The sequence below is a fragment of the Notechis scutatus genome, chromosome 2 (genome assembly GCF_049901735.1).
Source record: "Notechis scutatus isolate UNSWTSFEM ecotype Mainland chromosome 2, rNotScu1.2, whole genome shotgun sequence".
NCBI lineage: Eukaryota > Metazoa > Chordata > Lepidosauria > Squamata > Elapidae > Notechis > Notechis scutatus.
Genome location: NC_142010.1, coordinates 188385450 through 188402471, shown reverse-complemented (window position 1 = coordinate 188402471; position 17022 = coordinate 188385450). Strand labels below are relative to the sequence as shown.

The 17022-nt window shown below is 42.1% G+C and overlaps 1 protein-coding gene across 7 annotated transcripts in view; it reads right to left on the bottom strand.

The window, feature by feature from the left end:
* ELAVL2 (ELAV like RNA binding protein 2) overlaps positions 1 to 17022 on the bottom strand; it is a 158442-nt gene that overhangs the window by 8203 nt on the left and 133217 nt on the right. For all 7 annotated transcript variants that reach the window (XM_087957623.1, XM_087957619.1, XM_087957624.1 and 4 more), the window contains 2 exons: positions 15336 to 15489; positions 3182 to 3407 (listed from right to left, as the gene is read on the bottom strand). In XM_087957623.1, the coding sequence (XP_087813749.1) occupies positions 3182 to 3407; positions 15336 to 15489 (380 nt within the window). The remainder of the gene's footprint in view (positions 1 to 3181; positions 3408 to 15335; positions 15490 to 17022) is intronic.

Genomic DNA, 17022 nt, shown 5'->3' with positions numbered 1-17022 from the left:
TCCAAGGAATCATTTTTATTTACTAGAAGAGACCAAGCAAGCAATAGATAACAACATATTGGATCAAGCATCATAGTGACTTGTTTTCTCCATGCTGGTGGAAGACCTAGAAGGCCCATATTCTGAAATATTAAAATGATATATGTATTTTAGTAAGGAGGATATCCATTTAAAGCCTCTAGTATAATTCACACACCTTAACGAAAAGATGAAGCATACTTCCAAGCTTCAACCTTTGGAGAAATTTTCTCTGCTTTATCAAGCACCATGCACTGAGATGACCATTCTTAAGGACACTTTTGAAAGAGACAGACAAATTCATATTCTTTGACTCTGCCGTCTCACTTCAATACAAGACATGAAGATTTCACCTTCTGTATGGTTTTATATTACTCGGGAAACTGAAATTGAATTGAATCCTAGAAAGTTTTAATTGAAATGAAGTATTCTAATATATATTAACTCCTAATGATTAGCTTTACAATGCAATCCATCACTGAGGACTGTTTTCTGGAAAAATATCCAAATCAACACATTTAATCTTGTCTGTACACATAGTCATCAATTAACAATAGTTTGTTGAAAAAAACACTGAAAAAAAAATAACATAGCCCTTTTTCACACTTACGATCTTTGCAGCATCTCCATGGTCACATGGTCAAAATTCAGACAGCTGGGAACTGACTCATATTTATGATTGTTGCAGTGTCCCAGGGTCATGTGATCATCTTTTTGTGAACTTCTTGCAAGCAAAGTCAATGGGGAAGCTAGATTCATTTAATAACCATGTTACTAACTTAACAACTGCAGGAGTCCCTTAACAATTGTGGCAAGAAAGATAGTAAAAATGGGGCAAAACCCATTGAACAATTGTGTTCATAAGTTGAGAACTATCTGCAAAACCTTTGCAGTAACTTATAACTTGTGGAGATAACTTTTGAGTGTTCTGAAGATCCAGACTTTAATTTCCAGAATGGCATTAAGAATAAAATCACCTAACTAACAGTTACACAGACTCAAGTTGTGGACTCAAGCTAACATTGCTATTTTATGTGAGATTCTGCTTAAAGTCTGGGACTTATCAGAGCCAGTGACAAATAAAAAGAATTACAAATTACGTATATACTTTTCCAGCTTCCGAGGCCCTCAAGCGTTCTTTAACTGCCTTTAAAACACTTTGACTAACAACAGTAGTAAGAGAATAGCAATGGCAAGCACAATGTACTTGCCTTAGTATACTAGAGCTAGAGCTAGTACACTAGAGAAGAATCAGATACCCATCGAAGACAAATGCAAAGATAAAGCTCTGTAAAATCTATGCAAAAACACACACACACACACACACATTCTGTGTGTGCAGCAATGTCTTCCTAAATTTCAGAGAGGAACCCGAACAATGCCTAAGTTAACATGAACTGAGCAAGCAACACCATTCTCATTTGGAATACATGGCTCTTTTATTCGACAAATCGCCAGAGCCGAACGGATTAAAAACAATCAATCAAGCAATCCTTAACATTCTGTGTTAAAATTGCTCTAGACAACATGATCTAATGTGCAGTTTCAAAAAGAAACTGAAAAGAAATGCAGTGAAATCTATTTCGGTGGAATGGAAAACGCGGTCAAAAACCTTGGGATTCGCTCCTCCACGTCTGAACCTGTAACACACATTTCCAGCATTTGGGGCCTATTCCCTTCAGAGTCATCTACCACCACTGCTGATATAACATGAACATCCTTTAGTTTAGACCAGGAGTCTCCAACCTTGGCTACTTTAAGACTTGTGGACTTCAACTCCCAGAATTCCTCAGCCAGCAAAGCTCCACAAGTCTTAAAGTAAGCCAAGATTGGAGACCTCTGCTTTAGACGAGAGGCCCATGGCATTGTGAGAAAGATCTAGTCAGGGTTTTTTAAGGCCACTGGAGATTGCGTGCCCCAACCCTTGGCACCAGCTATTTCTGCAAAAGTTCATTTACCTCTTTTTCATGTCAGTGCAGCAACAATTCCCCAGTGGCCTTACTTCAGGCACGAGGCAATCTGGAATTCTTCTTCTGACCATTGCTAACTCTGCCCTGGCGCTCAGTTCTGGAGCAGGCAGTCTGCCTATGGAGAAAGGGCAAGTCTACTTTTATTCAATATTCAGCGGCTTCACAGAATATCCTTTGAACAACAAAAACAGAGCAGAAACTGAATACTCCAGAAAACCACTGAATACTGAATAAAAACTTTTGGTTGCTTTTTTTTTTTTCAACTGCTCCAACAGAAGGGTCCACTAGTACGAATGGTAAACAAATTAATAGCACAACATGGCAAAGGAGCTGTTCGGATTAAGTTGTTTAGGTGAGAGTGCCATTGGACAGGTGTTTAAATAAGCACATTGTTGTTCTTTTTTTAAAGTCCCAAGGTTTCTTTAAAACAAAGTTTTTCTCAGCTTTCTGCTGCTCGATAAGCACAACTAATCTCTCTATTGCATTCACACATGAAAACAGCATCAAATTCAAAATAAGCCTGCTTATCATCCCCTCTCTTGATCTCCCCCCTCTCTCACACACAAATCTTTCATAAAACAACACTAAAATAAAAGCCCCGAGCAGTTAGTGAATGTAGATTAATACAGTATTTGTTTCAATTCACGCCATCTGTCTTTTTCGGCACACTAAAATATCATAAAGGAAAAAACGTATGGCTGATAGCACTGTGTGTCATCAGAAGAGAAATCCATAGAAAATAATGGAAAACTACTTGGGGGGGGAGGGGGAAATCAATTTCTAAACATTCCAAAAAAAGATGCAGAATAATTACTGAGATTCCACTGCAGGGGAAAAAAAAGGTTTTCCTTTGAAGTAAAGAAGACTTGTTATAGAAACAGGATTTAGACAGGTTTTCTACTCTGTAGACACGTCTTATTCTAACAGTTTAACAAATATCCCTAAACGCATCTTGCAAACTGAACAACGGATACTTTTCAGTGAAATATTACTACCTGCCTACATAAACCTCTCTTCTTTTTATAGCTACCAACAGATGGCAGTATCTCAAAGTATTTTCTGCGATGTCTGTCAGATATTAAATTGAACAACCAACAGTTCTCATGTGAGGAAAATATATTTCTACAGTGATACTGGTCAGGGGGGGAAATCCAGACTGGTTGACATAAGAAACAACGTACAATTCCACGTACCTAAAACGTTGAGCCTGCTGAGCAAGAGGTCCCGGATACCTCCTATTTGGAGACTGGTACAGCTGGGAGAGGATGGCCTGATTTGTTTTTTGGCTTGGATTGTTGGCAAATTTTACAGTGATGGGCTCCGTGGCCCCGGGAGGTTTCTGCCCATTCAAGCCCTTGATGGCTTCTTCAGCTTCAATCCGCTTGTCAAACCGGATAAACCCCACACCTCTTGAAACTCCTGTGTAAAAGCACAAATGAATCCGACCATTACTTCCAAGTAGCCTCCTCTCCAAAAGAACTCTATTTTTTTTTTCCAGGCGTAAGTAAGAATCATAGAAAGCAAAGCACAAAAAAGAAACAGATTCGACAACTGAAGTGGATTTTTATAAGAAACAATATAACTGTCAACCCTGGAGCTGACCTGACTGAGGCAATTTTGAGGCGTTCGGTGTTGCCACACTGGAGCTGAGGGATAGGGATGGTGGGGAATAGAGATAGTTGGGGTTTGTAGCCAAAACAAAATACCTTCTCCTGGGAACCAAGGACATTCCCACAGGTGTCCAGGGAGAGGAGGAGCAATGTCACCTTACGACCGAACGGGACCTTGATTGGACCATGTGATCGACTGTTTGAGAAAAGGACGGAACTTTCACTTTTAATTAAGTGAACACTGCAGGAATACCCAGAGTCGGTTTTCACCAGTCTGTTCCAATATGATATGCCAAATAAAACTTTGAGGAACCATCCTGCCTCGGAGTTCTGTTTGCTATGGGTGTATTACTTGGAACCCTAACATTAAACCAACTCTCTTAATTTTCAGTTCCAGCCAGAGCCACTCTCTGGCTGCTGAGCCTCAGCTGCTACCAGATCTACCTCTGATAGTAACATATAAATCATTTGCAAGGAAGCAGGAACACAACAGATGGGAACCAACAGGTGGGTAAAACCACATCTCTTTATAAGAGACACAGCAGAATGAAAACCAGGCATCAAAATACAGGCAAAAACTCTCTTATGCCCTCCCATACCTTTACTCCTAGTATTTAAACTTTTTAAAAATAATGGCTTCTTAGATATGCATTTGGTGATTGCGACAAGAATGGGTGATGCATCTGAGTTGGAATGGTTCTAACTGTTTTATTATTACAAGATGCTATATATTTTAATATTACCATGAGTTGAATTTATGCTAATAGTTCCTATTGTTCTTTACTATATTAGATCATTTTTTATTACAAGCTGCCTAGAGTTGCCCGATTGAAACAGCACAGTAACCGCTATAACAAATTAGTATCATACCCACCTTAATATTAAATCTGATTATAAACGTGGCTCAGGATTTAGTGTAATGTGACATATTCACATTAATTTTAATTTAGATACTGTCCGAGTCCAAATAACTTTAGGCAGTTCACAAACAACACGAAAACCGATACAAACCCAAAACAATAAAGGGTCCAGACACAAAATGCAGACAAAATAACTAGAGGGAGTACAACCAGGATTGCAAGGCTTCATGAAATGCAAACCGGCTAGGAGCCCAGATTTCAGGGGAATCTCATTCCAAAGGATGGGTTCTGCAACAGAGAAGCTGGCTTCCTGGTTCTTTATAGCTGACATTGTTTAATTGAAGTGATCCAGAGCATGTCAACTCTGCCAGCATGTACTGGGCATGCAGAAACTACGGGAGCTAGGCAGATCCTTAAAATAATCTGGCCCCATGCTAGGAAGGGCTTTACAGGTAATAACCGGTACCCGGAATTGCACCTGGTAATCAACTAGTGCAGCTCATGGAAGAGATGTACCATATGAACATACTGTCCATCAATGCCCACATCACTGCGTTCTGTGGTTGAAACTTCCAAGTGGTTTTTCAAGGCTAGCCCATGTACAGCGCACTGCAAATCAAACTTTGAGGGGATTAGAGCTTGAGTGACCCACTGAAAAACTTCCTGAACTAGTGCACCAGATGGAACTAAGCAAAGACTCCCTTGGCTAGAGCTGCCACCTGCTATTTTGAACAGGAGCTGTGAGTCCAAGAGTACCCTCACACTGCTCAACACTCTTGATTGGGAAATGCTACTCTATGGATGAAAAGTCCTCACATCCAGGCAGCTTTAACCCAACTAGAAGAGAATTCTTGTAGCGGATAGCGGGATCAGACATTTCTATTTGGCTATTCAACTTGCACAAGAAGCTTTAATTACAGAAAAAAAAAATCCATCAGGAAAATTAATGTTGTTGCAAACAAATATATATGGAGACACCCAGAACAGTGTGTGGAAGTAGATTTTCATGGATTCAAAGTACATCCAGGATTATTAATTGATTGACTGATTGCTAACAGTTAAATGCAACATCAGTCTGTGACATGAAACGTTACAGGAGAATGTGTGTATGTGAGCATGCATGGCTGGGAGCAGGAAAGGGGAATCTATCCTGAAATACCTGTTAAGAACTAGAGACAATACAGCCTAATAGTTACAGCACCATAGGGATCATTATTCAAATCCCAATTGATCACAGAGCTCTGGATAATTTTGCTCTACTCTGTCAGCCCATCTTATTTTGTGTAGCTGAACCAATTCTAATTTAAGGAAAATTCCCTTGACATACTTCTTGAGCTCTCTGGGGGGAAAAAAACTCTGGGTATTGTGCAATTAAAACAAAATATATATATAAATGCACTTGTTCCAAATATTGATATAGATGAAAAGCCTATGGAAACTAAATTCAAGATACTGAAACACAAAAACATCTAGATATATTGTTGATTTGCACCTGTGCTGTAAAATGGCAACTTCTCCCAAACCAGCAGTAAATTTGAAGTGAGAGGACTGAAATGCAGTGAATAAATACACACATGCATAATCAAAAATGTAATTATAGGTGTATTTAAAATAATACAATTGACAGTCCTTGAAAGCTTTTGGAATATTTGCATTTTAACTGTTGCTATTATTACAGGGGGAAAGATAGAGAAAAGATTTAAACATCTAAGGGAGGAAAAGGGCGTTGGTACTTACCTGATACGCCCGTTCTCTGTGAGCTGTGAAGAGCATCCAGAAGTGGGAGGTGCTTCAGTCTCTTCTGGAAAGGCTGGGCTTAAAACTCCGGGACGCTCCTCCTCCTCCACGGGACACCTCCTCAGCGTCCCCCAGTTTTGCGAAGACTGAGTGCCAAAGTCCGTGACTCATCACCTAATCTAGATCCCTGACTGGAATGGAACCCCACCAGACGGAAAGAAATGGGTGGGGCTGGATGCTCTTCACAGCTCACAGAGAACGGGCGTATCAGGTAAGTACCAACGCCCTTTCTCCCATGAGCTGTTCAGAGCATCCAGAAGTGGGACATACCAAAGTTTGGCCTGTCCTTAGGGAGGGACTCCGTCTGGATCGAAATCCACTCCTAAACTCTGTGGACCCTCTGCAGGACTCTTCTGCCAAATGAAGCGTCCGCTGAGGCATAGACATCAATTTTATAATTTCTGACAAAGGGCGATGGTGAAGCCCAAGTTGCCATTCTGCAACACTCTCGTCTATGGAAGCCCGTGTGGCCCATGCTGCTGGTGTTGCCGCACTCCTTGTTGAGTGGGCTGTAATGCCCTTGGGAACTGAGATGGACTGGCATTCGTAACGTTTAGCTATGGTGACTCTCAACCATCTACCGATGGTCGTCGCCGACAGCTTTTGCTCTAAAGTGGATGGGTTGAAGGATAGGAATAGAGCCTCAGGTTTTCGAAATGCCACCGTGCGGTCTAGATAGATGCTTAAGGCCCTTCAAACGTCAAGTCGATGCCATTGATGCTCCAGTCTATGAGATGGTTTCGGACAAAGTTTTTGGAGGCACCAACTCTTGCGCTCTGTGGAAGGCTGATTTTATTTTAGGAGTGAACGATGGATCCAATTGGAGAATCACTCTGTCCGCATGACACATGCACAGGTCTTTTCTCATTGACAATGCCTCCAATTCAGAAATCCTCCTTGCTGATGTGATTGCAATTAGGAAGGCCACCTTATATGTCAGGAATTTAAGACTATCATTTCTTAAAGGCTCGAACGGGCCAGTTGTAAGTGCGGTTAACACCTTGTTGAGGTCCCAGGTGGGATAGCAGTGAATTACAGGAGGTCGTAAATTTGCAGCACCCCTAAGAGAGGTGTGGACATGTGGATGGTGCACTATGGACCGGAGGTCACCCCAGGCTATCACCGAGGCTGAAGCCGCCACCTGTCTGCGTAAAGTATTTGGAGATAGGCCCTTGGTCAACCCTTCCTGTAAAAAGGCCAATAATTGTGGTATTGATGGGGCAGTTGGGTCGATCTTAGACCCCTGGCACCAGCGACAGAAGGTGGACCACGTGGCCTTATATATACGATTTGTTGAGGACCGTCTGGATGCTTGAATGGTGGCAATAGCATCCTCTGAAATCTGTTGGGCTGAAATTGGTTAGACTGAGCCATTGTGGGTTCGGGTGAAGTATCGGCCCTTGGGAGAGGAAAACCTTTGACGGTGGAATTTTCCAAGGTTGTTCTCTCTACAGGTCCTGTAAGCCTACAAACCACGTTCGCCTGGACCCGTAAGGGGTGACCAATATCAATTCCGCTCGTTCCTCCAATAACTTCTGGATCAACCTGGGCATTACCGGGAGTGGAGGAAACGCATATAGAAGTCTGGGAGGCTACTGACAACGCAGGGCATTGACGGTATCCGCCCCGAGTCAGGTACCTTGAAATATACTGGGGCAATTGGGCAATGAGAGAAGAGGCAAGTAGATCGATCACCGGTTGCCCAAACCTCTGCACTGCTTCCTGGAAGACAGACGCGTGTAGGCGCCACTCTGCCTGATCTATCGTGGCCCTGCTGAGCCAGTCCGCCTGTGTGTTTAAGGCCCCTGCTATGTGTTCTGCCTTGAGCGAAAACAGATTGGCCTCAGCCCACTTGAACAACTTGGCCGTCTCCAGCATCAGAAGTTTCGAATGGGTACCCCCCTGTCTGTTTACGTGGGCCTTGGTTGTGATATTGTCTGTCACGACCAGAACGTGGCGTGATTGGAAAAGGGGTAGAAACTGCGTAGGGCCAGGTGAACTGCTTGTAGCTCCAACAGGTTGATGCTTTGTGATTGTTCGGAAATAGTCCAAATTACCTGCACAGTGTGGGATTGGAAGTGAGCTCCCCATCCTACCAGGCTGGCATCGGTAGTGATCGTTGCCCTGTAAGATTCCTTGAAAGGACACCCCTGGTTAATCGTGTTTTCCGACCACCAGCAGAGCGATTGGAGAACATTGTGTGGTACCTTTATCTGGACGTTGTAAAGGTAGCAGGAACCACTGCAGCTCTCTAGAGTGGAATTGAGCCCAAGGCACAATGGAAATACAAGAAATCAGTTTCCCTAACAGTTGAGACAGCACTGCCAGGGAAACCCTCTTTAAGGCTCTGATCTCTCTGGCCCAAGACTGGATACTGTTTAACCTGTCCTGAGAGAGAAAGACCTTGCCCTCCACAGTATCTATCACTGCCCCTAAATGAACTAACCTAGTTGAAGGGATCAAATGGCTTTTATCCCAATTTATGGAAAAGCCATGACCCTGAAGGGTCTCCAGAGTAATCTTGATATACAATTTTGCTTGATGTCTGGAAGATGACAAAATTAAAATATCATCCAGATAACATTGTAAGCGAATAGATTTGATCCTGAGTAAGGCAGCCAAAGCCGCGAGGACCTTGGTAAAAGTCCTGGGGGCTGAAGCCAGACTGAATGGTAGGGCGATATATTCGTAGTGCCGATCACAATGGCAAAATCTAAGATATTTGTAGTGAGCAGGTCTAATTGGTATATGTAGATAGGCCTCTGTGAGATCTATAGAGGTCAGGACATCGTTCTCTCTACTGCTGAGCAGAATGGACTGGAGAGTAGTCATCTTGAATTTTCGATAAACCAATGATCTGTTCAGACGTTTGAGGTCCAGAATTGCCTTCCAGCCTCCCCCCCAACTCTTTGGGACCACAAACAATACAGAGTAACAGCCTTGACCCCACTGTTCAGATAGGACCTCTCTAATGGCCCAAATATGTAGAAGATGATTGATAGCCTCCTGCATCAACGCCCTCTTAATGGGGTCCGTGGACCTAGGGCTCCTAATGAAAAAGTTCGGGGGGGGGGGAGGATTGAAACTCTAGCGCCAAACCAAACCTAATAGTGTCCCTGACCCATGCATCAGAGGTGGAGCTGTCCCATTGATCAGCAAACAATTTTAGCTGCCCTCCAATGGGAACTACTGTGAAGGACTCACTTGGGGTGACGAAAAAATCAGCCTCCAGTGCCTCTGGGGTTTCGTCTGTTTTGGCCTTCCCATGATCTCTATCAGAAGATTCAGACCTATCCTGTCTAAAACTGGGCCTGTAGCCTGATGTTCTCTGAGATCTGGGAATGTATGGGCCTTGATAGTAGGGCCGAAAGGAACCCCTTCGAAACGACTGGGGCGTTCTGTTTTCAGATCTCCGAAAAAGAGGGGGAAGCACTTTTTTCTTGTTTCTATTCTCTATAAGGAGGGGCTCCAAGACACTGCCAAATAATTTATCCCCTGATATTGGGGCTGATGCCAACTTGCATTTATGCTTGGTATCCGCCTGCCAATACCTGAGCCATAGAAGTCTCCGTGCTGATACGTGAGATGCTATGGCACTAGACGAGAATTTGACTGCATTAAATGTGGCATCGGCGGAGAATTCTGCTGCTGCAGTAATTTTAGCTATGTCCTGGTGGGCTCTGACATTTGACGCTGGCAATATATCCCTCAATATAGCCATCGGAGGGAGGACCGTGTAAAAAAGGACGCCGCTGTAGCAGCCCTAATGGCCCAGGCGTCAGAAACGTGTGCCCTATGGAGTGCCAACTCTGCTCTCTTTTCTTTCGGTCTCAGGACTTCCTCGGCCTCGTTGGGAAAGGTTGAAGAAGAGGCCAGTGCCACAATGGGCTCATCCACCTCCGGCGTTTTGAGAAAATTTGAACACTCTGGTGCCAAATTATAATATTGTTTATCGTACGCTGTTGGGGCTGGGTATGATGCTGCTGATGCACATTGATTTTGTACTAATTCAGCAAACATACTAGGGACAGGAATAGTTTCCGCCTCATTAGCCGGTTGTGAGAATATTAGATCCTCAGATTCGTCCAGAGACCCTGTTGACAATGGATGAGGGTTTGATGTGCCTAGTTTAGCAGTGTCCTTTGCCTTGAACAGTAAGGATTTAAAGAGGTGCGGGCGAAAAAGGCCAGAAAAAGTAGGTTGGTCCGAAATTCCCCATTCTAGCGGGTCAGCCTCTGACAACCCCAAGTCCACCTGATGGATCGACCCCCCCTCCATGGCAGCATCCTGATCCTCAAAGTCCACCTCCTCCCGAAGACCCTGGCCTGGTATGTTGGGAATATTGGGGAATACCTGAGATTGATGTTGTCCAATATGCGCAAGGGATCGAGCGGACAGGGATCCCGCATCCGAAGCAGCCAAGAAGTGTCTAGTCCTGATGGTTTGCTGAACTCCAGCCGCAATGCCCCTTTGAATCGCCATCTCCATCCATTGCCTCATTTTGATGGGGATAGTCTCAGGTAATCTCTCCTCCTGTCTTAGGCCGGCGGCCATAGGGGTGAAGGTTGCCTCTGGGATTGGCCGGGCAGTACTCATTGGAGGAGATGTGCCTATGGAGGTTGCCCAGAAACAGCCTGCCTGGGCTGGGTAGATAAGTCCAAGGGCCCCATCAATGGGTTTGGGTTCTGATCAGATTGTTGTGTCATAGCCATCTTGTCTGCCTCCCTGGCTCGTTCCTGCAATTGCCTTTCCAAAGCTAGGTGCCGTCTATGGGCATCCTTATCTGCCGCCTTAGAGAGGCCTTTTTGGGGCCCACTTATTTGACTTGGAGCGGAAAGCATTGTCACCTTCCATTGTGGATGACTGATTGTCTTGCCTCTGAGTTTAATTTTTTTTTACTTATAAATTTAAATTATGATGATGATTATTATTATTGTTAATATTTGTACTTTGGGGTGATGCCTTCCCCTGCGGTTGAAAGTAGAACGCTCCTCCAGGATAGTAATATATATATGTATAACTGTGTATATGGTAAACAGTATCTAAGGGTCCCCAACAAGGGAAACCCCCAAGTGCTCCAAGCGAGAAAAACTCTGGATCCCTGGTCCCCAACAAGGGAAACCAGCTATACAGGCTCTGAGGTGAATCCTTTCCTGTCAAAACCAAACGTCCCGCAATTTAAATGGCACTTGCAGTTCAGTCCAAAGAAATGATCCAAAGGCAATTGCAAAGAAATGCCTGTTTAATGACTAGCCTGCTTTCCAACGTTAGCCAGAGAAGGGAGAGCTAAACCCAGGGAGAACAAAGTGGAAAGGTACTGCCTTGGTCCCCAGCAAGGGAAACCAGCGAGTAATGGCGCCTGTGATAATTAGGCGCGAAGTTGAGCCAGCCGTTGAAAAGGGCGGGAAGCAGAATCCCCATTGCTAATGTCTGAGCCGTCTAATGAGCCGCTGCTGCTGAGGCTCTAACTTGCGAGTTAAATGCTGCTGTCAGACGAAACGGCAAGGCGAAGTGAGCCGTGGCTGCGAGCGCTCCGCTCCGATCGCAGAGAGTGATCGGAAAGTTAGATAAGATAATTGCCTGAGGCGGTAGCCTCAAGCTGCCTGCGGAGTGGCAGGCTCCTCTATTTACAATGAAACTGTTTTTTTTTTTGTTTTTTTGAACTAATAGAGATAACCTAATAGAGGGACAAGCCTGAAAAAGCCAAATTAAATGGTGAAGAATTTTAAAAGCCGAAATAGCCCAGAGCAAACCTGAATCAGAAAACCATTCCAGTCAGGGAGTGCACAACCTCTTACCACGAAGGCTGAGCTAAAACTGGGGGACGCTGAGGAGGTGTCCCGTGAAGGAGGAGGAACGTCCCGGAGTTTTAAGCCCAGCCTTTCCAGAAGAGACTGAAGCACCTCCCACTTCTGGATGCTCTTCACAGCTCATGGGAGAAATAACTATTTTGATGACTTTAGACTTAGAATAACTAACCTTATAACCCCTTCCTAAGAGGCCTGTAGGGGGCGTGCATAAGCGCACCAATCGTGCCTACCATCCCTGTCCTATTGTTTCTTTTTATTTTTCTTCTAAGTATCCATCTCATGTATTCAAAACTATGTTTATTCTTATACCTGTATCTTGTAAGCGATTGACAAATCAAATAAATAAATAAATTATGCTATCACCACATACTTCTGCCAGCCTGTCTCCTGCAGCAAAACACTTTTATTCTCAAGGTAAAGAGATACTATCCTAAGAAGCCTGCAATCTCCAAACAGCCAAATTTCTCTTTTTATTTTCTCTTAGTCAAGGAATATGAAGGTTTGGCTGTTTAATTTGGAATGCAAGAAGGGAGCAAGGCAAAATGGACATAACTTAATTTTTCCTTTTTTCCATACAAGGAGGATATGTGGCTTTCCCCCCACTTTTTCTTGTTGCTTGTAAAGTGCTATTTGCTTTGTTCTGCTAACTTCTGATCTAATCTGGCATTATTAGAGGAAACTATCCTTTATTAGATGCCATTTTGATCTAGTAACAGACCTTTTCATCTCTCCCTTAAAATGATTATGATGAAGGCAGCCGCCGAGAAACCCAGCACAGCAATCCTAGGCTTCCTTACTTAAGAGAAGAAACTCCTGCTGTGTTCAGAGACTTATTCCCATCTATTACACACAAAAGTGTAGCCAAAAGAATTAACACTTTATGAAGCTACAATTCTATGTATATTTACCAGGGATCAATTCCACTGAATTCATTAGGATTTGTGTAGCACTGTGCTATTAGATAGATAAAGGGCACTATTCTATTTATTTATGAATATATCAAATGGTAATTTTGTATTATGACAGAATTTATACTGCTACATTTAATATAGGAATATTTACTACACGACAAAAGTTTATTTTGCAAGAACTATTTTTTCTAAAAATGTAATTTCTTTCCCCAGAGCTTCAAAATTTTGGAGATTTTTTTAATCTTTAAAGAGGCAGCTCATTTAAGTTCAGACAAATAGTTCTGAAAACTGGGCTGTAGCAACGTGTTCCATTAATCAATTCTTTCTATCAACAGTGATGACTAAGAAAGAAATAAGATATAAGCTGAGGTTTCTGAAAACCTCAGAAAACACACACACACACACACACACATATGTATGGTATTCAGCTTTGTTCGGGTATTTTCCCACGTCATTATAGTTGTGCTTTTAAAGTTGTAGCAACGTTTCGGCAGAATCTCATCTGCCATCATCAGGCTTCTATATTGTATTTGTCTGTGAGCCAGGCTTTGCCGAAGACACAAGCCTGAAGATGATGAGACTTCATCAAAACGTCACCTAGATACTTCCAATTTTACGCGGGAGAAAACCCGAATAACCAAAGATCCATATATATATATATATATATATATATATATATATATATATATATATATATATATATATATATATATGTTTTCTAAGTTTTACTACATGTATGGTGTTCAGAAACACATCGCTTTGTTTGTTCCGTCGTGGACACACACACACAGAAAACACACACACAAATATATATATATATATATATATATATACACACACACACACACACACACACACACACACACACACTATCTGTCTCTTTGCTCTGACTATTTTACCAATGTCAATTTGTAAAATCTACTGCTTACAAGGAAAGCTCACAAATTCAACCTCTAATATATGATGCAGGTTTAAGAAAATACTTATTTGAACCTACAAAAATTATTTGTAGTTGTAGGGTTGAAATGAGAGGTCCTTTGATGCACTCTGAGCTTGATTGTTTTTTTGCAGTTGTTTCATTATCCAAACTGAGTAACATCAATGCTAATCATCTGATGATGTTACCTAATTTGACTAATGAAATGTCTGCAAGAAAGCTGAACCATTGGAAACTGAATATCTTCCACTGAGACACAATGATTTTTATCGGGATCAGAATTTGATATGAAAGTTAAAAATATAGTTGATAGATATACTCTCCATAAATTTAATAATTTTTCACTTGGCAATAAGTTTGCTTAAAGCATGGTGGTATAGTTCCAGTAAATACCACATCAACTAACATGTTCCAGAAATTACCGATTACGAATCTGAACTCCAAATTATTGTATTTCAAACTCTATCTAGCTTTTCATCTAAATTTCCTTTTTAAAAAAATTATCTGTGTAGCTCATTTTTGAAAAGCAGATTTGTTTCATCATTCCTGTGGGAAACAAAATGTTGCATGCTATTTTTTTACTAAATGGGATCCAAGTGTTATTTTAAAATCTCCTTGTTTTATTAAAACAAGCCACAGATATACCTTTTTTTTGCTTGAAATTTGGTTTAAACTTTTAAAGGAACCCAATCAAAATTTAAGTGCTTACCTAATGAATATTTTCCTAACATTTTATAATGTCTATGAAAATAAAGCACTCAAATTCTTATATGGAGTATATTCCATAGTATAATCTGCCCAGTTTATTACATTGCTTCATTCATATCACATACAGAAAGATAACAGACCTATGTATTCACTGAGCTGGCAATACCTGGGTAACAAAAATCGAGTTTAATAAAAATGAACTTGTCAATATTTATGTATCAAGTCAATTTTCCTTTCAGTCTTATTTTTTAAAATACAGTGATTTGCTTTTCTTGGGATCTTGCATTATCCTAACATTGAAAAATGGGAATTGTAAGGTTTGTTTTAAAGCCTCAATGATGATTATGAGTTTGTATTTTACGTTTTCTTAGTTTAAGAAACTGCTAAGAAGCTCTACAGTACAAGGCTTTACTCCCCCCCCCTTTTAAAACATACCCTATTTTTTTTAGAATTTTATAAGGAACATTTTCTTCATTCGATGCTTGAGATTACAGCAACTATAAATTTATTACAAGGCATGAAACAGGCTTCAAATATGCAGCTTCAAGGTGGAAATGACTCAGCCTTGCCTGACTACAAACCAGGAGTTATTTTTATCCATGCATATTTATGAACAATTCCAGCAGAAAATTGTATTTTCTGCCCCACATAAACGTTTATATGTTCGATATTTTGGAGGCTGAGAAAGACAGGGCAGCACAGCTTTCTACTTACCAGTGACTTGGTCAACGAGAATGCGGGAAGTAATAATACGTCCATATTGGGAAAACAGCTGCTCTAGCTCTTTCTGAGTCATAGTTTTGGGGAGACCGCTGACGTACAGGTTTGCATCTCTAATAGAAGCTGAGCTTGGCCGTGCATAAGAAACCTGCACAATGAAAAAAAGCAACTTGATCATGCAAATGACCGTATAATTGGACTAGACGGTTGCCTACTTTTAAAAACACATGCGTTGTTAACTCTACTTTCAGATCATGCATCCTTGGCCTGTTTTGCCTATTACTGTGTCATGGAGGGAAGCAGGGCAGAATGCCATTTGTATAGGAACCTAATGGGATTATATTAAGCCATAAGGAGACCCGGTTTGTTTGGGATCAGCACGCTCTCTGTGGCTGTTGTTCTTTGTTGCCCTAGAGCAGGGGTTGGGAACCGTGGCCCTTTTATGACTTGTGGACTTCAACTCCCAGAATGTTCTGTCCTGCCAGCTGCCAGCGGAGATGGTGGCAGAATCGGACGATGAGAAGGAACCTGGGCCAGTTCTGGAGTCTGGGGAAAGTTCTGATGGATGCTCTGTGTCAGTCGCAGAGATAGACCCAGAGCCATCCAACATTTCCCAGCCACCAGAGAGGCAGCTGACTTTGGAGGCTGATATGACTGAGGAGGAAGAACAGCTGGGGCCTGTTCCAGACGCACATATGTGCACAGCTGTTAAGAAAGGGGAACAACTGAGGACAAGGAGTTGACTTGGAAGCAAGGCACATATGGATGCTGAATGGCCCCTCCCTGGCTGGGAAATAAATGGAAGGAAAGGGGAGTGGTTGTCGTAGGCGACAACAGTTCGTCTTTCTGAAGATTTTGTTCATTGTGTTTCATGCCACAGAGACTGCTTGCCAGAACTTAATTTGCAGCCTTTAGGCTGGGAGCTTACAGCCTTGCACTTATCTCAAGGAACTGATAAGGTCTGTTGCTTTGAAGGACTATTGCCCGGACTATTTGGTGAGTGAATGCAATTAATTCACAAGAGGTAAATAAAAAGGGGTTTTTCGTGACAAGGAGTCTGTTTCTTACTTCTGCTAAGGATTGGTCAGAACACAGAATTCCTGAGCCAGCTGGTTGACCACAAGTCATAAAAGGGCCATGGTTCCACATTCATGCCCTAGAGCAGGGGTGTCAAACTCTCGTCATCACAGCATCATCACAACTTTTTCTCCATTCGCTACACTGGGCTTGGGCTTGGGCATGGCCAACGCATGATGCATTTGACAGCCCTGCCCTAGAGTTTCCTAGGAAAATAAAAAAAAGGCAAAAGTAGATAAAAAACTTGGCATGCCACACATTAATGGTGGTACCAAATCCTACTGTGCCCCTACAGGTTTTTTTTTACTCTTTACCAGAAAAAAAGTTAAAAACTAGGAAGTGAGAAGGCAAATGCAAGCCTTGGGCTTGGTAACTGGCAGCAGAGTGAGTTAAAAAGAACTGATGAACAAATATTCAGGATTATATCATCTAGAATGCATAAATGCGCCAAATTATTGCTGGCAAATATGAACAACATGAAGGGACATTTTATCACGCTTGATGAACAAGCTGAAAAGGCTGAAAATTTTTGGATCCCAATATATACTTTGATACACAGAATTTTAAAGATTAATATTCCGTTGAAGCCAGAACTTTCCGATGA